This window comes from Bombyx mori, chromosome 23, assembly GCF_030269925.1.
Source record: "Bombyx mori chromosome 23, ASM3026992v2".
Taxonomy (NCBI): Eukaryota; Metazoa; Arthropoda; class Insecta; order Lepidoptera; family Bombycidae; genus Bombyx; species Bombyx mori.
This window is the reverse complement of record NC_085129.1, coordinates 11,210,568-11,232,371: the sequence shown is the minus strand read 5'-3', so window position 1 is coordinate 11,232,371 and position 21,804 is coordinate 11,210,568. Positions and strand designations below refer to the sequence as shown.

At 40.4% G+C, this 21,804-nt stretch overlaps 1 protein-coding gene across 4 annotated transcripts in view; it reads right to left on the bottom strand.

Annotated features, from left to right (window-relative positions):
- Positions 1-5,926: 5,926 nt before the first annotated feature.
- The window catches only part of LOC101737516 (lysine-specific demethylase 3A), a 158,739-nt gene continuing 142,861 nt past the window's right edge, over positions 5,927-21,804 (bottom strand). For all 4 annotated transcript variants that reach the window (XM_004932625.5, XM_038019501.2, XM_062675241.1 and 1 more), the window contains 9 exons: positions 18,530-19,016; positions 14,298-14,502; positions 12,022-14,208; positions 11,780-11,927; positions 11,538-11,668; positions 11,115-11,206; positions 9,640-9,853; positions 7,710-8,237; positions 5,927-7,576 (listed from right to left, as the gene is read on the bottom strand). In XM_004932625.5, the coding sequence (XP_004932682.2) occupies positions 6,539-7,576; positions 7,710-8,237; positions 9,640-9,853; positions 11,115-11,206; positions 11,538-11,668; positions 11,780-11,927; positions 12,022-14,208; positions 14,298-14,502; positions 18,530-19,016 (5,030 nt within the window). In that variant the 3' untranslated portion in view covers positions 5,927-6,538. The remainder of the gene's footprint in view (positions 7,577-7,709; positions 8,238-9,639; positions 9,854-11,114; positions 11,207-11,537; positions 11,669-11,779; positions 11,928-12,021; positions 14,209-14,297; positions 14,503-18,529; positions 19,017-21,804) is intronic.

Genomic DNA, 21,804 nt, shown 5'->3' with positions numbered 1-21,804 from the left:
TCATTCGCGTCCATTGCCATCTTTGTTGTATGGAATGGAATCGAAACAAAAAGGACAAGGTAGTGTATAGTGAATAAAGACTTTATCTCGTAGTTGAGGTCATCACTTAATACATAAATAAGATTATTTTAATGAACGTGGATTTATGAGCCAACTAACCAAATGGGGTTCATTGCTTCGTGTCATACAATCTGTATTTTTTATAAGTATAAACAATTTATTAGGTATTTTAAATATAGCATTAATCTATGTAAAAAAATATCAGTTTTTTAGAAAAAGTTTCATTTAAATTTGATAGATTTCGAGTTTTTTTTATTTTTTTTATTGCTTAGATGGCTGGACGTGCTCACAGCCCACCTGGTGTTAAGTGGTTACAGGAGCCCATACACATCTACAACGTAAACGCGCCACCCACCTCGAGATATAAGTTCTAAGGTCTCAGTAGTATAGTTACAACGGCTACCCCACCCTTCGAACCGAAACGCATTACTGCTTCACGGAGGAAATAGGCAGGGTGGTGGTACCTACCCGTGCGGACTCCCAAGAGGTCCTATCACCAGTAAAATCTCTTTACTATTAATTTTTCCTCCCTTAGAGTTAACACGTGATACCTACCTTTATATTTAAAATATGTCTAGTAGTATTAATGAAGCATTATTTTCATAGTAAGTTTTCAAAACCGTTGCGTGATGTACTTTTAATGCATACATTAAAGAAGTCATTAGAAAATGGCTAAATGACTGCAGTTGGACTTATTGTACAATCAATCTTACAGTTTAGTCTGTCTTCTGTCGTATAGATAAACCTTCGATCATCAATATTGTTGATCGAAGAGATAAACTGTAGTATAATACTGGTTAATAAAATTGGATTAATCGGTACCATTTTTTATTTTATTTTTATAGCTTAGATGGGTAGACGAGCTCACAGCCCACCTGGTGTTAAGTGGTTACTGGAGCCCATAGACATCCACAACGTAAATGCGCCACCCACCTTGAGATACAAGTTCTAAGGTCTCAAGTATAGTTACAACGGCTGCCCCACCCTTCAAACCGAAACGCATTACTGCTTCACGGCAGGAATAGGCAGGGAATATCTGATTTGAAGCAGATAAAACGCCATCGTATTCCTCGTAACGGGATCGGGATATCCTTGTTGTTAACTGTATTAAACTGTACTGTATAATATAGTCCTTTCGATGTGATTTACTTTGGTCGATTTTTCTTTTTAGTGATATCTGTTGATGAATAGCAGAACTAACAAACCGAGTTTTGTTTTGGACTTAATGTTTAGCTTTAAATCGTTATTCAATTCATTTTCTTTAAAATTTTAAGCATAACAAATAAAGTTACAACCATATATTCCAATAACTGATACAGGTCACAAAAAATTACGTAGCACCTAAATCATAAATCTACAGAAATGTTAAACGTATTTAAAAATGTTCAAACATTTTCGTCAAAACATGAATGTGACATCTATTATCGAGTATAAAAAACTATAGTATGACATTTACCCGATAGATGTCACTGTTAAGTAGATTTGATGTACTGACATCGTATATGGACATTACACTTGTTACATATTAAGTGTATAATCTATGCTTGTTACACTTATTACTGGTGTTGGGACCTCTTGTGAGTCCGTGCGGTTAGGTACCACCATCCTGCCTATTTCTGCCGTGAAGCAGTAATGCGTTTCGGTTTGAAGGGTGGGGCAGCCGTTGTAACTAGACGTGAGACCTTAGAACTTATATCTGAAGGTGGGTGGCGCATTTACGTTGTGGATGTCTATGGGCTTCAGTAACCACTTAACACCAGGTGGGCTGTGAGCTCGTCCACTAATCTAAGCAATAAAAAAAAAAAAAAAAACATGTAATCTCATGGACCATCTATTATGTCATTATTGTAGCTCATAGATAGCGCAACGCAACGTGAAATTTTTAAGCAAGGTATCAGTGTGCTTAGAGCGAGTTTTTAACGTTCTCGATAGCGTAAAAAATTACTCCAATTTGTATGGAGTTCGGACTACAATTAACCCTACTAGTTCACATTTAAATTATATTAACTACAATCTCAGGTAATCCATGAGTTACAACTAAAAACTGATAAAAGCGAAATCAAATTCAGAGAAGATGCTCAGCCAATATAAAGTAGGTACTTATTATATTTTATTAATTATTTTGATATTTTGTCAAGGAAAGGAATACGTTAAAGACCTAAAAGCAATTCTTTACTTTACTTATTGTCTTGACATCACACCGGTGATCCTTCCCGTGGAACCCGTCGTTTGCGACGAAGGGCTCGGTGAGTAAATTAACCCACAGACACAGCCCACAGAGTTTCTCGCCGGATCTTCTCAGTGGGTCGCGTTTCCGATCCGGTGGTAGATTCTGCGAAGCACGGTTCTTGCTAGGGTTATGTTAGCAACAACGTCAGGTTTGAGCCCTGTGAGCTCACCTACTCGCCTGGTGACGCTGACGTGATCTCTAAAGACCATCAGCTTAGGTAGAAAAAAAAAAGATCAAAGTATTTCTGAACCTTACCGATTAATGATGAAATATGCATAGACTTGTCTGTTGCTAGATAAAGAAGGTGCAAAAATAAATTAATGATTTTTTTTATATGAAAGAAATATGCGATGTAGGTATGTATTAGCCCAATATTATTTAACTACGTTTTGCTTAACAAAACTTTCAACAGATGATGCTAGAAGACACAAATACAAAACCCAGCAAATTTCTGCTAGCTGTACAGGTAGCGGAATAGAGTCTTCAGCGTCTTCAAGCGTCATAGCGGCCACATTTATGCCCGGTATAGAATTGCCCATTCAATGATTAGACAATAGACACTACTAAAGCACAGGTTTATGATAAAGGTAAGGTAAAGGGTGAAACAGTGAATATTGTGTAAAATTTTTATTTAATGTGGGATGGATTCACGATGACACACCAATCTGGAACGCAGTGGCAGCAGAGAATTGGGCGTTGCAAGATATCCGGCAAATTAGCAGAACAATAAGAAAACGCTAATTTACATATTGAGATTGAGATTGAGGCATTCACAGGATTCAATGTCAGCGAGCAAGTTTTCATACTCCGAATTTGTCTTTTACCCGTTACACTACTCTTGCTATGTAGGACCAGTGTTAGCAAACTCTCTCAGATTGAGCCCGTGAGCTCCTCTACCTCTCCACGTGTAGTTGAAAGTCTTTTTTTTTCCTACCTATGCTGATAGCCTTGAGAGGCTATATCAGCTTCGCCCTAATGTGTAGATGAGCTCACGGGGCTCAAACTGGAGTGTTGCTAACACTGGCCCTAGCAAGAGCAGTGCTTCGCAGAATCTACCACCGGATCGGAAACGCGACCCACTGAGAAGATCCGGCGAGAAACTCAGTGGGCTATGTCTGTGGGTTAATCCGCTCGTCGAGCCCTTCGTTGCAAGCGACGGGTTCGACGAGGACGGTGACCGGTGCTTGTGGTACCTACCTAAAAGCACCGTTAATGGATCGGGAAGTTCCGTAATGACGTGTTTTGGGCGACGTCAACTGTTTACCATTCGGTCTACAGGATCGGGTATGTAGTTGCCAGCGGCCACGACGAGAGGGTTCTCATGTTGTGCCGCCTTCTGAAAGTGGCGCAGTGATGCCGACTGTAGATACTTACTGACTGAGTCAAGTTCCTGGTCATCATGGAGATCTACGTTCCCTAGGAACCATGGTGCTCCGACGGCTATCCTGCAAAATCGGGATTGAATAACCTGAAGGGGTTTCAAGTTAGTGCGGGCCGCGTGAGCGAACACTACGCTTGCATACGTCATGACGGGGCGTATGTAAGTTTTGTAGAGTGTAACAGTCTTAGGGCCGAGTCACACCGGAATGGCAGCGGCCGGCGGCGATGCCAGCGGCCCCCAGCGTCGCCGCTGGCGGCCTCGCGCGGCCTCCAGACTGCACGCGCCTAGTCTCCTCTTGACTAGTTTAGTTTCTTCATTCGGCAATGATCGTGTAATAAAAATGAAACCCGCAAAATTATAATTTGTGTAATTACTGGTTGTAGGACCTCTTGTGAGTCCGCGCGGGTAGGTACCACCGCCCTGCCTATTTCTGCCGTGAAGCAGTAATGCGTTTCGGTTTGAAGGGTGGGCAGCCGTTGTAACTATACTTGAGATCTTAGAACTTATATCTCAAGGTGGGTGGCGCATTTACGTTGTGGATGTCTATGGGCTCCAGTAACCACTTAACACCAGGTGGGCTGTGAGCTCGTCCATATGGGTGTACGAGCTCACAGCTTATATAAGCAATAAAAAAAACGTTTGTTTGGAGTGAACATGATGGAATTGGTTATTATAATATATGAGTCGTCTATTATCAAAGGTGGCAATCTGTGCATTTGCACAAAAAAATGTTATTGATATGTCAATACAGATTGATTTGAATATAATCGTCTCCTTCAAAGAATACGGTTCAAAACCTGCTTTAAATAAAGGTCAAGTATTGAACCTGTTACTTATCTAAGATGTCGTTCAGAAGAGTTTTGTGACTGCCAATGGAATACAAACTCAATAATTCGTTTTTCTGATTTACCAATAATTGTCCAAAAGTCACATTGCCGGCTTTGATAATAGTCGACTCATATGACCGCGGTGCCGCGAGCGGACTCGTGTCGCCGCTGGCAGCCGCGGGCAGAACCACCGACAAGAGGCACGCGGCGCGCGGCTGCTCGCTTCACCGCGGGCAGGCAGCGGCAGTGTCGCGACCTTTTCTAGCTTTTCAAGCGAGACTGATCTTTTAAGTATATCTAAGATAAAGTTTAAAATTATTTCACACTGAAAGTGCTCGCCGCGACGCTGCCATTCCGGTGTGACTCGGCCCTTAGCTACCAATGATTAGTTAGAGAAAAAAAAGTCAAATAAAATAAACGGCCCCAATTTATTGACACTAGTAGTTTTATTATTGTTACCCTTATCCTGTGTATCATGTTATGTATCTGTTAAATATGATTGATAGCCATTATTCTTATGAATAATGGAGTCATCGACCCAGTGTCTGTCAATAGGGACATCTATGTATATTATTTACCTATATGAACTTTGATATAACGTACATTGAGTTTTTCTAGTGATCGACTTCAAGTAACCTCGGTGATTAAATGAAGATTGTGGAACAAAACATAATAATACTACTGTAGGAAGGACTAACAAATATCATTATTGTGTTTTTTGATTAAGAATATCAGGTATTCCGCTTTTCAGGCTAATGCACCGTAGATTATCCATTCTGTAGGCGTGGAGTTTAAAAATAAGATGGCAGTCGAATTTGTTATGCCGACTTAAACCTCTACGTCGGCATAATTCTTGCGCATGACTATCAAATCTCAACTTTAGAAAAAAACTCCCTGAAGAAACATACACATGTAGGAATATACGACAAAGGAAAGATCTTCCACCGAGCGGATGATATTGCTCGGTAGACCGACGGTCCGAATGTTGTTGTTATTCGGAACTTGTATATATGCGCTTTATCTTGAAAATGTCGTAAGCGAGATTCAGGCATCTGTCAATTATCTTGCGTTGTATGATGGCTACCCGCTACACACATATGAGTCGTCTATTATCAAAGCCGGCAATCTGACTTTTGGACAATTATTGGTAAATCAGAAAAACGAATTATTGACTTTGTATTCCATTGGCAGTCACAAAACTCTTCGGAACGACATCTTAGATAAATAACAGGTAACTATTAACCTTTATTTAATGCAAGTTTTGAACCGTATTCTTTGAAGGAGACGATTATATTCAAATCAATCTGTATTGACATATCAATAACATTTTTTTGTCCAAATGCACAGAATGCCACCTTTGATAATAGACGACTCATATGTAGAATTAATTTCGATATTTTAATGAGGGATTTAAAAACAAAACTTCCATTAATATAAACATCTTTTTTTTTATTCCAACTTATAACCATACATAATATACACAGTACAAAAAAATCTTGCTAGTACAGCAAAGGACAAAACTAAATTGTCACGTACTTTAACTATCATTTTGTAACATACTAACCAAATTGAGAAATCTAATAATAGGATAAACTTATCTACACGCTGTGTTTTAATGTACAATGCTTCGAGCGAATATGTTTTACTTCAAAATACAATAACTTAAAAGTATACACTTCTTATAATGTACTCGATGGAATTCGAATTAAAATTTACACAATAGATACATACCATTATAGCTACAAGCTGTAGATAACTTGAAGAGTTTATTTGTATTTCGATTAAGGAACATAAAACATCCACATCTCAACGATATCACCATATTCAGACTAATTTACATTGCACATACTCCACTCGCGGCGAACGCGACGGACTAAAATCACATTTCGAGTACACTCACACACACAACTGGTACACAATCGAACGGACGCGCGGCGACACACACAGCGCGCATCACACTCGCCCCCAATCTTACGTTAAATGCGGAACTTAGCTACGTTCGAGGTTGAGATCAAATGCGGGAGGTGTTCGCGACCCGACTCACTCGGCCTTCGCGAGAGCCTCCTCGAGGCAGCACAGGGAGTCCTTCACCGCGTGGTACACGATGTTCTTGATCTGCAGCTTGTCCTCCTTGTTGGAGTGCTGCCGCGACAGCTGCCGGAACTGCTGCGCGAGCTCGAAGCACCGCGACACGTTCTCGGGCGACACGAAGTCCTCCGCCACCTTGATGCAGTCCAGCAGGTTACGCACCTGATGCGGCGCCCCCGCCGGCACGAACACGGCGTCCCCCGGACACTGCAGGATGGCGTACCCCTCCACGCCGTACTCGCGGTACAGCCGCTCGCGCAGCGCCGCGTCCAGGTACCAGGTCTGGTCGTGGACGGGGTCGTGCTGTGGGCGCGGGCGGGCGCCGCGGTCGAGCTCGGCCCGCACGAGGAAGTCGCGGATCTTGTCGGCGTCCTTGGCGGCGTAGATGTGCCAGAGCGCGGCGGGCGGCTTGAGGCGGGCGCGGCGCCGGGACAGCACGTCCACGCCGGCCTCCTCGGCCGCGCGCGCCGCCTCCCGCGCTCGCTCGGGCGCGTCTGCGGGCGCGCTGGCGTGCACCATCACGTTGACGGCGTCGCTGACGTCGAGGTGCAGGTTGGTGGTCCCGCCGGCGCCGCCGTACGCCGTGTACATCTTGGGTCCGAGGTCGGGTCGCACGAAGCACTCGGGCAGGCGCGCGGCCAGGTTCAGTTTCCCGTTGCGCGAGGTGTACTCGGAGAGAGGGAGAGCTCGCATGAGGTCGTCGAAGCGCGCCGGAAGCAGCTCGGCGAAGTCTTCGCCCGGAGGCCAGTCCTTGAGCTTGAGCACCATGGGAGCGCCGCGTTCGTCTCGCAGCCGCTTGACGGCGAGATCGAATCCATCCCAGAACTTCCTTGCGGGCTGGTTGGGTACGACTAGACCGGACGCGCAGTTCACTAGATCCACGCGGGTGTCACCGAAATCGCGTGAGAAACTTTCGGGGGACCACAAATCCTTATCGAGCAGAGCAGATACATCAGAGACTAGAACTGGTTGACCACGTTTCCACTGGTCCTGTAACAAAGAAATTATTTTCATTAATACCATTTTCTTTTATTTTCTATAAATGTTCCATTCTTTTTTTTATTATGTAAATATTTACGTTAGATTCTGGATTATATAGTATTGTATTTATTTTGAAACAAACCTGGAAAGGTTTATAGTTGCCGGCGTGCACCGCATCCGTGAGGTGTAACAGCTTGCCGTCACAGAGCCAGGCATGCGGGACATCAGGGTAGAGAAGCTTCGATTCCGTCAGGGTCATAATTCTGACGGGCAGCTCCTCGCGGCTGCGTCCGCTCCTGTCGTAACGTTTAACCACATTCGAGAGAACGAACGGTTTCTCATCTTCGTCTTCGTCTTTCTTCTCGTCGACGATGCTGGAGATGACGTCCTCGAGTGCGTCACTCTTGTTCTTCTTCTGTTTCTTCTTCGGTTGAACCTCTCCGCCTTCCGGAGCCGGCCTGATCAGTAACTCTCGCAACGTCGAATAATTTCCACCTTCATCCGAATCCGAGGTACTAGAATCGGACTTTTCATCTTTACTCTCAGACTTTATGGGCAAATCCGACAGCCAGCTAACGATGGAGCTGCCAGTCTTTACATTTTCAGATTTCACGGGAGACGAACCGTTAGTAGGAGTACTTTCTTCCTTGACATCTTCCTTTTTCACATTCTACAAATAACACAGGCAAAATAGAACATTAGTAATTGGCGTTATCATCATACATATTTCAATATAGTTTTAGATGTTGGAGAGAAAGAATGTAACTTTGGGGAATGCTAAATACTAGTATTCTCTAGTGGCAGCGTATTTAGGTCCAGGTCGTCCGGTGCCTATTTTTTCATTTTTGTCGTGAAGTGGTCATGCGTACTGGTCGGATTCTACATCTTAGTGCAATGACAATTTAGGGAGGTCCCTGAGCAACGGAAACCATCACGAGGTGAACTCAGACCCGTTCGAATTCGTTGGCGACTTAAAAGCTGAGGCTTTAGCCCCTTATTTCAACGTGGACAGGGCTGATTATTTTGTCTATAAGGCGAAAGGGCTCGAGGTGACGGCCAAAAACGTGGGATAGGTTAGAAAATGCTGAAGGAATAGAAGCTTTAGGGAATTTTTTTAACCTTAATTAATGAGATCATAAATTAATCCTAGAATATGATTTGATAGCAGTATAGAGCAATCGGCAACCACTTTTACTGAAGTTAAGGTGCATTGTGCCCTCACACGGATACACACCACCTGCAATTATTGCTGACATGAATCAAACATTCATCCCAGTTTAGGTGGGATATACGTTTAACAGTACAACTGAAACTACAATCTCGTTGTGATATCTTGTGGTCTTCTGTAACTAATTAATACCTACTGAGTTATTAAGTAAAGTCAGTTATAAAAAATATCTGTATATTAATACGTGAAGCAAATACTTTGTACCCCTATTTACGAAAATTGCGCTTACGGAGGAGTATGAAATTTCCCACGCTTATAGAGAATATAAAGGAGTGCAACATGTTAATATTTTTTTATGCATAAAAATACATTAAATCAATAAAGGAACGCATTGCACACACGCATGCATACTATTTGTTTATTGTGAAACTTTTGCTTAAATTAATTTAACCTTAATTGCTTAAAGTCTGTGGCGAAATAGAGAATAGATTAAGTATTGTTTGTCTTTATTGCGAGTAATATTTGTCTAAAATGTAGTCTTGGCGAAATCTGTGATTATAGAAGTTTTTTTTATTTTATTGCTTAGATGGGTGGACGATCTCACAGACCACCTGGTGTTAAGTGGTTACAGGAGCCCATAGACATCTACAACATAAATGCAACCACCCACATTGAGATATAAGTTCTAAGGTCTCAAGTATAATTACAACGACTGCCCCACCCTTCAAACCGAAACGCATTACTGCTTCACGGCAGAAATAGGCAGGGTGGTGGTACCTACTCGTGCGGACTCACAAGAGGTCCTACCACCAGTAACGACTAGTCTTTGACAATAGAATACTAAAAGTGTACAAACTTATAATTTCAATTAATTATAGTCCATTTTCGTAGTTTAAGTGAATACCTTATTGAGCGCGATCTGCAGCAGGTTCTTGGCTTGCTGTCGGCGTTGCGGCGAGGGCGCGGGCGCGTGTCCGCACGAGCACGCGGGCAGACCGAACACAGAGCGCAGGGTGTGCACGCGCGTCGCCGCCGCCCCCAGCGCGCCGCCCGCCGCGATCTGCGTGAGGAGCAGCCGCCGCGCGGGGTGCGGGCCGCCCATTGTACACGTCAACCAGCTGCAAACAAACAATACAACACTATTGTAGTTTAGAGTTTAGCGATCCGGAGACTTGAGAGGCTATGTCAGCATAACCGGGCGAGTAGGTGAACTCGGGCTCAAGCCTGACGCTGTTGCTAACACTAATCCTAGCAAGAGCCGTTGTTCGCAGAATCTACTACCACCGGATCGGAAACTCAGTGGGCTGTGTCTGTGGATTAATTTATCCGCTAAGCCCTTCGTCCGGATGGGAACGATGACCGGTCCGGAGAGCGTGAATAAATTAAGCGTTACCAAACACTAGAAGATCCACTTTGACATAAAAGGTCGGAATCGCAATTGGCATAGCGTCTTACTCTTGTATACAAAACGGATGATTACTTCAAGGCAAAACTAGGCAGAGTAATGGAGAGGTACCGAACCATGCCGGCTCCTAACATATCCTACCAACCAGAATCGCATTGATCTCAAGCCTAAGACGTTTCTCAGCTAATTAGGTGATTTCGTAAAAAAAACCAGACCAAACTCGTGTTGAACTACAAAAATATCAGATAGCATTGTACACTTTAACCAAACGTGGCGTAACCAAATCGTATTTGGGCCCAGCTACAGGCGTATTAGTATTGAATTAAAATTTAATATTCCGAATATTGTGAATTGAAAGTAACAATTATATCAGCATTTGAAAATGGAACACAGTGGTGTACCAACTGGGCTGGCTGAAATTTTCTGTTCCTGACTAATATTCGCAAAAACCTTGAAAATTCCACTACGGAAAGCAATATAATTATAAGATAATAACATATTTTTTTGAAAATAATACCTATATACATTATAATAATGATAATTGTATTCTACATTTTTTTAAATCATAGAACATGTCCTGGTGAAACCGTGGATCATAATGAAATCGTAATTATTGTCAATTGTGAAAACTGAATTTCTAGATAAGGCAATGCAAATATCTACCCAAGATTTTTAGCTTAATTAACTAGCCTTATTTTGTGTATATGTATAATAAAAAATCCACAGTGTGATCTATTGACTAAGTGATGAAAAATAAATAATAATAATATTATTATTAGCGAAGTTCTGTATAAAAATTAATATGAGATGTTGGAAGTTGGATCGCGAGGATAGCGTCATCCTTAAGCGCAAAGATATGATGTTTCGTAGCCAATGGCTTTCCCGTTCATTGTCTTTGGGTCGTTAGCGGCTGTAACATTAACTTCTAGTAAAAAGCTGAAAATTTTAGGGGTATTATTATATTTTCAACTTACCCAAAGGAATCTCTTTCTCCGTTAGTGGTGACATTGCTTGTACTACTTGTCTCACTACTCGAATTTGTGGTAGCTTCAGTTGTGGTTCTTGTCTGCAACATCACAGATAACAATTTTATAATTAGTTTCAACTCTTGTGAGTTTACGATTTTTAAATTACAACGCAGTTCATAAATGGATTTTAACGATTTCCTATTTATTTTGAAACTACTTTTACATTACTCTCGTGTTTTCTATTGTCCTTATTTTATTTGAAGCGTTACGAAAACTTTAGATTTTACGGTTACAAACGAAAAAACTGTAACACCGCAAAAGTAGATGTTATTATGTTTACAATTCGAGAAAACCAAAGATTTTCTATTAATTAATGTCCGTCTTAATTTGTTTAATGTAACGTTAAAGATAATTTCTGTCAATATTTACCTTATAGCAGTCTAGGCAGACAACAAAGCCGCACTTCCCGCAAGTCCAGTGAAAGTTAAAAAGTGTGGTCTCACAAACATCACACATCTCACGAACTCCTTGTACAACACGTTTCCATGCTACTGTCTTATCTAAAACAAAGATAAAAATGTTTTGTTTTTTTCCAACCGTAAAAAAATATAAATTGTTATCTTTTTAATTGGAATTTGATTAATTTTAAGCATAAATTGTAAAACACTTACCAGTATTCAAATGGTGCGATTCCGCTTCTTTCTCTTGTTGTAGCAGTTCACAGAACTGGTCTCCAATCTCCCTCAAAAGGAAGCAACTCATCTCAATGTCTAATTCGGCGGCACCGGCTGATGACGACAACCATAACTTCTTATCTTCCTGCAGATCAAAATAATATTGGTCAAAAAAAATGCTTCCTCTTTATATAGTTTAATAAAGTATAAAAGTGTTATGATCTAATAACGGCACATACCTCTTCGGCGTCCTTGTAAGGATCTGAGAAGCCGGCTATAGCCAACTGTCTGTTTTTAGCGTATTTCAGTCTTCGGAAAGCGTAGAAACGGCAGAAGATATTCGGCATATCTTTATCTCGCTGTGCGGGTGACCAGCGACACTCGCGACACTTGGCGAGACGCGGAGCAACCTCGAAACACGGTCCGCTCTGCAGAAAAGAGTCCTGTGGGGGTTTGACGGGCGTGTTGCCAACGTTGCGGCGAGGCGGTTCCTCACGGCGCCGTCCGCCCCGGCCGCCGCCCCGGGACCTGCGACCGCGCGCTCGACCAGCACCGCGTCTACTCGACGTGCTCCCGCTGCCACTTCCGCTGCCACCCGAATCTGTATCTTTATCATCGCTCTCTTTGTCACTTTCGCTTCCACTTTCGGCAGCGGCCTTCTTTCGTTTCGGTTCATCCCCGATCTTGCGGGCGACGCTGCTCTTTTTCCGTTTTGCCTTTGGAGGTTTGCGTTTAGGGGGGGCCGAGGATTCGCGATCAGAGCTGGAACTGTCCTCTTCTACATCATCTACTCGACCGTTGGGCTCCTTTGTTTTTCGTGGTTTGGAAGTTTTTCGGACGGACCGTTGGATGGATTTCGCCGCGACTGGAACGGTAACGTTCGACCCAGAATCATCCTGCTCTGAATTTCGCGTGATCGTCATTGGAAGTGTTATACAAGTACCTCCTCCTCCCGAACAATCTCCCTCACCTATTGGTGCGGTTTCGTGTCTCTGAAGCCATGCTTTTTTTCCAAGATGCCGCACTGGAGCTGAGCCATCACGTGGAGATGACGCAGCTTTCGCAGGTGTATCAGCGTCGCCACTTACAGAGACTGGAGGTGTCGCCGGTGGTGCAGGAGGTGTCGGTGCAGGTGGCGGTGCCGCAGCCTGTAGAGGAGACGCGACTAGGGGAGATACAGGTGTCGCTGGAGCCGGACTCGCGGCGAGCGCATGTCTTGGGGCCGGTGAAGCACCCGCTGCGCGTTCTGGTGTTTCGATACTTCCATCTGCAGATGGTACACGCACGTCGCATGGTGGTCCTGGCGCCAGCGGTGCTGGTTCAGACCCAGCGGAAGCGCGTGCTACACTTGCTGCTGCAGCTATAAGGGGTTGAGGTGCTGTTGATTCTTCAAGACGGCGTCGTTTCGCATCAGATTCCGACGGCGATGGCGAACCGAGTGCTGCTCTTCTTCTAGGGGATAATCGGTCGGAATCATCTCTAGGCACACCCAAATCTAAAGGTTGCGTTTGGCACGGTGACGTCGAGGTTGAATCAACGACATGCCGTGGTGTTGGACGAGGTTCAGGCGTTCGCGAATGTGCCGGTGGAGGAGGCCACGTTCTAGGCACCGGCGAGAACGTAGATGGTGGCGGATATGGTACAGGCGGAGGTTCCGCTTTTGCAATCGGTGGAGGTGGTGGTTCAACAGCGACGGCATAATGCGTGGATACTTGAGAATTACTAGGTTTTCCGTAAATATGTGGAGGTGCAGGACTCGAAACCTTCGGTTTTACTGGAGGAGCAGCTGCGTAGTAGGCCGGTGACCGTTGCAGCTGGGGCTTCGGTTGCGGCTGATACAGCCGTCGACCACTTTTATCCTGTGCAGGTAAAGCAGCAGTATGCGGAGCCGGTTGTAAGGTTTGGTGTGGAGGTGCATGAGGCGAAGGCCCCGTCCGATATGTTCGAGAAGGAAGGTAATGGGGGGAAGGATCATTTCGAGGCTTACTCGGATACTGATGATTTTGCTCGAGATGAATTTGTTTTGCATCGTGTTTTACTATAACCGTGTTTTTCTCTGAAACTAGTGGCGGTGGAGCCGGCAAATGTGGATCTTTTATTTTTTCGTAGGCTCTGTATGGAGGATAATTATAAGGTGCGAAATTTGGCTCTCCTTTGGGTAAGCCTGGATGTGACGAATTCTTATCTTGAGCCTTGGAAGATACAAGACGAGCATGTGGGGAGCAGTAGTCTCCTGGGGATGAAACGGGTGGCCGTGTGGATGTATGTTGAGGATGGGTGGGATGCGTAGGTGGATGTCCCGGAGGAGAATAATAATTGCGTTCCGACGTAGGTACCCGTAACCTATCGTGTTCTGGCGCTGGAGCAGCGCGGTTTGGTGTCAAGCTGTGCATTATCGACCATGTTAAATTATTCCGCTCTCCCCTCTGAAACAATTAGAATACGTATAATAACTACAATAAATTAAACTCACCCTTAATTGTCTTTGTAATTCGAACATTATTTTCGAACATACCTTTTGATTGGCTAGTCTCAGAGATTCTTCAAAATGCCTCGAAACAAGTTTAGAGGCAGCATTTTCTTGTTCCCTTCTTTCTTTATCTTCTCTTTCTTGTTTCTCTCTCTCTCGTTCTCTTTCTCTCTCCTGTTCTATTCTTTCTCTCTCTTTTCTCTCTTTCTGCTGTTTCTCCAGCATCTGTTGCTCTTGTTCCCTTCGTTCTCTGCAACAAAGAATCATTGCGCTATATATTTATGATCCATTTACTCACATTTAAATATATATATATGTAATTGGATCAAGTACAAAGTACGTTTGGAGACAATAACAATACATTGAATTTTATTTACCAGCTCATGCAAAAAGTTCGATGTTTTTATAAGCTCATATTAAATAATTCTTTCGAAAACCATTGTTGCTTCTTTGTTTATTATTTTGTTTTCAAAGTTTTGACAACAGTATCCCGCAATGTGTCAAAAAAACTTACTACTAGCCACAATGAAAAATTATTAAGAACTCTTTTTCATTATTTTTTATTAAATTAGTTATATGGGTTTTCTTGTTTTATCTAAATAAATTAGAAATTACTATTTCAGTGGTGCGCGATATTTAAAAAATTATTGAATTGAGCAAAATTGTCTGAATTTAGGCTAACTTAGAAAATACATCTCCATTTTATTTTAATTATGTCAAACCAAAGTTAAAGGTATATATATATTCTTTGACCGTTAGGTACTTTTTATTAATTTCATGCAATACAAACAAGTAACATGGCATCAATGAATTAAATGATAAATTAATGCAAATTCACAATTGTATATCAGCTGACTGACTGTACGTTTCATCGACCTTGGCCTACAACAACTTTCGGATGGTGACGTAATTCCGAACCTTGAATGGGTTCCATAAACCAGAATGCTGTTAACGTATCCAATTACGGCTCGACAAATTGTTTATCTTAATACATTTATTGGGTAACTGTTAAATGATGTTTTAACTGACTTAATAGACATGGTTAACTATAGGGCAGCTCCAATAGTCACCGATGTCACGAAATTTAGTTGTTAAGTTACTGGAAAAACGATAAAATCTAATTCCACAATTATACTTAAAAAAAATACTTTAGTAAATAAACTCACGTAAAAAATTCATTAGCTGAAATAATCTACTATACAAATCACATTCCTTTTAGAATTACACAAAACGACATTTCGCGGAAATTATTTTCGACTTAGCATAATAGACGTGACCATAATTTAAATTTTTATACGGCGCTATACACAAAAACCAAGCGTAAAAATGATTTCTCTGTAATGTACGTCAGTGCAAGATAACAATAAGTATTTCATAGGTACGTCGAAAACAAACTTTAGCCATAAAAGTTCATGCAACTCATTCTCGATTACTTCACTGTTTTATACAGAACATAATTATCGCCACACGTTGTATTGATCTTGGTAATTTAATACCACAATATGCATAATATAATATTCGTTTGGCAAGAACTCCGATGATTCAAGACCAATAGCATTTACGCAAATGCCTCGGATTTCTCTACATTACGTCATGGGTATAAACGCAGAAAACGTGTTTACATCGTTTAACAGTACGCTAATAATCTATTCTTTGAAACAAGGTTATGTCAACATATTTTATAGTAGTTTTAACAATTTCTCTCTCTCTCTCTCTCTGTCTCGTTGTTCAAAATAGCAGATATCGATTTCCCTTATTTAGGTGAGTTTGCGGGCCGATGGACACGATTATTTTCCATTGTTTCACTCGCATACAAATCAGTGATTATATCGTTATGTAGTTAATACTTTGCCAAGTTTTAAACGGACATCGTTCATGTGTGCATGTTAAATTGCATTAGTCATGTTAATAATAAAACATCATTTGGTTGTTCACACTGAGTTCATAGTATGGTCCTAATACCAAATGAATTAACTTGCCTGCCATATTAGATTATTAATTTAATGTATGTTGCTAAGCTGTGTTGTATGTTGTGTTCAATAATTGTAGATAAGAAAGTATTATTCGATAAAGCGGCACGGCCTCCGAAACTAAGGCTGTCCTACCAACCCATTTTTTTTTAATTATAATTATTTTTATTTTCGACCGGATTAAGATATTTTACGGCTTATACTCGTGTTGTTTTTAGACATCACTAATCTAACGCTTCGAATACTTTATAATTTTGTGTTTCATTATACCGGGTAATTGGTTTCTAATTAATTCTAGTTACCTCGGGCTCATAGAAAAGGATAGGAACTTATAAGGAATCTATCATTGAAATTCTTCGAACAAGATGTTGAAAAACCTTTTTTATCCGTTTTCGTGAATGGGCGAATATTTGTTAGTATACTGAGTTTCATAAATAGGTCGCGAGTATACTTCACAAGAAGCACTATAATAATAGTACCTAGATTATACATTAAGTAGTCAGAACACAAGTTTCGGCAATTGGATTCGTTAAGTAATAATTACTATTAATAAAAATTAAAAAATTATTAAAGGTTTTTGGTTACAAACTCGTCTCACAAATGCCTCAATAATTTTGCGTTTTCGTATTACAATATAAGAGGTGTAGGTAATAATAATAATAAATTATGATATGTATCATCATAGACATCATAGACATAGACAGATCATAGACATATTACTTCACCAGTTTATAACGCAACAAAAACAGTAAATCTTTATTTACGGAACATTTTATGAGCGATTTCATATATATAAAGAAACTCGTCTGGATATTGAAAACGCCTTATAGATAAATAAAAAATCTGATTAGGCATTATATTATTATAAGCTTGTGATCAATTCAATTAAAATGAAGCCACATTTAAAACTTTAACCTTGATTTTTTTTTTACCTCATTAACATTTTACCTGTAAACTACAATCAAAATCTTACAATTTAGAATCAACACGAGATTGATTTAGTGTTATTTTATTAAAATGGGACGTTTTAACATATCGTCTAACATATGCTCTGCATGAGATCATAAAAAGCCATGTAAAGAAATAAATCATAAAGCATTATCGATTGGTTTTACATAATTGACGTGGTTATTTTTAAATACAAATAAACGATTTCATACCAATTGCAACATCTAGTATAATCTATACTGATGAAATAAAAAGAATAAACTTCCGCTCATTAATGGCTCAATTGACGTCAATTATAAAACAAAACCTATTCATTCGCGTCCAAATCGAATTAAAATTCATGACCGGCTCAAGGATGTCGTTTTCCACACACACTTCCTGACATAACACATTTGACTGCTATTTACATACGAACAACGTTTCGCTGCATAAAATTTAGTTCGTCAAGTGAAATCGACCACCAACTGGTTATTAGGTAATAATGTAATTCAAATTGAGGTCCAAATTAATTTGTTTCATTAATTTATTGTCTACATTTCATTTAATATTAATGTTTTGTAACAGATCGATCGCATAGAAATTGCTAGTTTGACTGAATTTGAATCAAATTAACGTAAATGTGATTGATACTCGTACTATTTAGACCACAAGGGAGATATTGAGCAAATTGTTAATTTGATTAAGTAAACGCGAAAAATTTAAATGTCGATTCCTTTTAACGCTAAAAGACGAGTAATACGAGCAGTTATTTAAGTCAGCAGTATGCTTATATTCTTTAAATTCCATATTAGATTCGTTTCACCGCTTAGATAACGTTTTTTTTGACAAACATATAAAAGGCCTTTTGTAGGCAGCCATCTCTTCCTGTAAGTAAGGTAAAAGGCTTTTGTCTAAGTACTTGTGTTAGCGTACCACGATTGTCAACCGGCATTTAATTTTGGCAAGCACGAGTAGATAGATCATCTTGCCAATTTTTGCTACTAAGCTGGCATGCGTTCCGGTTTGAAGAGTGTGAGATGTCATCAATTAGGATGGGTGACAGACAGCATTCATGTTATGTTTATGAGCTTCGGTAACCCATCAATTTCAGGTGGACCGTTAGCTTGAACGATTTAAAACATGGTACAAAATGTAATACTAGTCTTATGTTAATGACAATTATTTCAGTATGTAAATATCACACATGTAAATAAAGCTAACGCAATAATACTGGCCATTTTTAGATTAAAATAGTAAAATTTAAGTACTACAATGTTTTATTTTCTTTATAAATAAATAAATCTACAGATCTTGTCGAATATTATATATTGTTGATTAATACAAACTGAAACTGAACTATAATTATCAAAACTGGCTTACCGTAGCAGTCTTTCATGTCTCTCTCTGTCATACGCAAGGTATTCATCGGTGATGGCATGATGAAGCGGCGGATGTAACGGGGTTTGGTAGCGCTGCTTCCAGAGCAGCTCAGGCGCGTAGAGCGAGGGGGGCGGCGGAGCGGGTAGATGCAGCAAGGGCGGCGGCGGTCCTCCGCCGTACCCGTGCGCCATACCTCGCCACTCCCGCTCCTCCACGGAGCTGGCGGAGCCGCCTGACCGGACACCACTCACTCCTGAGTCGGACCGATCGTCTGCATCGCGAGCGCACACTATCACACAGTCGTCCTCCTCGGAGGCCACGGCGCTGGCAACACCATCCGCGCCCACACCACAACTCACTGCACTCTTCACTTCACTGTCACTTTTAGCGCACACCTCCGATTTGCTCACTTCCTCTTGTTTTTTTACACACTTGGTTTCCTCACTAACATTGACGACATCACTTTCACTGACACAATTTTCAGGACCTGGAACAATATAAACAATACATTAGTTTGTATTTAAATGAAATCAAAATCATCACCATCATCCTTAAATGAAATCAGAAATTAATATTTTAGTATTTAGTAATACGGTATAAAGTTAAAGTTAAGCAATATTCAATTCAAATTTATTTATAAAGGCGACTCTCCACGTGTCACATCAAATTATTAATGTTTGTTATCACCAGTGTGCCAGATGCATATTTTCAAGCGACTGACGTCAACAACGAGCGAAGAAACATCAGCATGTTTGGGATGAAGCCAAAACGGGCTCATTCACGCAACACCCACGCGGGGAACTTGTAAAAAATTACAATTATTTTTATACTTTATACTTATATTGCCTCTAACAAAAATAAGTCATCGACAAACATAACAATTTTATTGTCACGGTTCCAAATTATCTAGTAGAACGTTCGAATCGAAAATATTTTTTAAGAATAAACAATGTTTGTTGCTGTTGGTCAAATATAAAAAGATATGTTAGATATGTTAAAAGTAGAATATGTAAACCGGAACAGGAAGATAAGATACGTGAGATTATGTTTACGTGGGCAGCCAAGCATGTTGGCACTCCCATCAAGCCACACGCGAATGACGGCTGGATCGTAGCCAATACGCCCAGCGCCAAACGCTCAGCGATCATCGGACATTTGGCGCTTCACCAGAACGAGGGCAATGTGACAAAGACGCGCCTCATAAAATTTGCGAAATACGTACCTACACAGACAGTTAGATAACATTGACAGGTTTTCTAATCACCTATAAAATAATTTACTGAAATGGGATGACCGAAATTTTAAAAATAACGAATTGTTACGTTACCTCTGTATATGAACATATATATTTATGCCTGTGTGTGCGTGTGTGTGTTGACCACAAAAAATATCTGACTGAAAATAAAATAGTTTGAAATTCTATGCGGTTTTTATTTGTATATTAATCAGGAATTTAAATGAGATGCCCTACATGACGAGGTCTCCGTCTTCGTAATCGCGTAAAGAATCTTCCAGTATTAATTTAAGCACTGTAAATATTTAATGATTTAAAAAACATTTTTAATAGTCTACCGCGAAGTTATCGTTGAGGCAAGCGTCGAGGAAGCCATTTAACTTTAAGCTACTAATTAACTCGTTAAAACCGGTTTAAAGAAATCCCAAGAATTATATTATACATTACCTGTGGTATAATCACTCGTATTCTTTTACCAGCTCGGGTCTTTGATGTCAAATAATTAAAAAAAATAACATTGAAAAACCAAGACCTTGAGGTGACAGATACAGTATGTGTACCTACATATAATATTAATATGCAAATATAGAGTAATATTATAAATACTTTCAAAAATAAACGCTAATCTAATCAGAATACAAATGGTATGACGTAATATGATACAAACTTGAGTGGGCATATGGATACGTGCGTTGCACAATCTCGATAGATAGGTAGCGGATAAACAGTTGATAAACAATGTTCAGTAACAAGAAATGAAAAACGTTGTGTTTACGAAATAAAAGAATCGATGAAAAGTAGAATAGACATGACTTGAATAAACAAAACTATTGAATAAACAAGTTGTGAAACAATGCGACCATGATCAAAAGCTGAGGACAATAGAGTAACAAATAACTCGGCGGGGAAACGCAGACTCCTTACGGCAAAGTGATTGACAAGACAAACGCTCAGACGGAGCCCGTAAGCCTATTCAGCACATAGAATTTGTGCACAAAAATAAAATTCGACGTGTTCCGAATACTTCACAGACTATACAAAAACGTTTAAGAAAAACCAAACAACAAAATTTCACATCGTACGTATAATAAAATAACATATCCTAAATTATAACAGTCGAAAAGGTGGATCCGTATTAAGTGGGTTATGTAAGGCGACGCAAATAGTTCTGTGAAATTCGAGCCTTCAAACTGTGCAAATATAATAGGTAGGTAGGCACTCTTTGTGCTTTCGGAGACACGCGCAGTTTTGAATTATTCATTTTAACATACCACTTTACGTATGACATTTTGTTTTTACCGATCTTTCGAGTATAGGTAAACCCACCACACAGCTGCGTAAATAGCATGCGTCAATTTATGTGCAATTCTAATAAACAATCGTATTGAGTTCTATTTTCCATTATAGTAAAGTATTGATGAGGATAAGAGGTCAAAACCGTCATAACTATTTGTGACGAGTTCTATGAAACCGACCGCATGACTGGCGGCGATCAATCATCGGGCCTTTCTATTTGAAACACGAACTGAAGAGTATTGAAATTTTTGATTTATTTAATACCTACTTCTTTGAAAAGATAAACGATTATAAATCGAGAGCACGGTTTATGTTACGTGCTTCTGCTAAATTTCAGCGTAACCATCGCAGTATGCTATGTTACGTTTAAACGTTAAGCCACGAGTCAAAATTTATAACGATGCGATGTTTCGAAGCGCGTTCGTGAAGTCGAAGCCATCTCGTTAAAACCTACGAAGCGTATCGATTCCAACTCACCGACCGTGTAATGAAACACTTCCACTCGGACAATAACCGTTAATACATTTACTCGTGACAAAGCTTTCCCTGTCCCCCTTCGCACTGCAATTACACTTTTTTAGTGGAATGTTAAGTGAATAACATAATTATGATAATTATGTACCTACGTGGTCAAGTACTTTCTGAATTCACTTTCTATAGTAATTGTATAATTTTATTCTCAGTTTTTAAATGTCAAAGCGTTTGCTTAATATACGGAAACTCGGTTCGCCCGTTTCGTTGTATT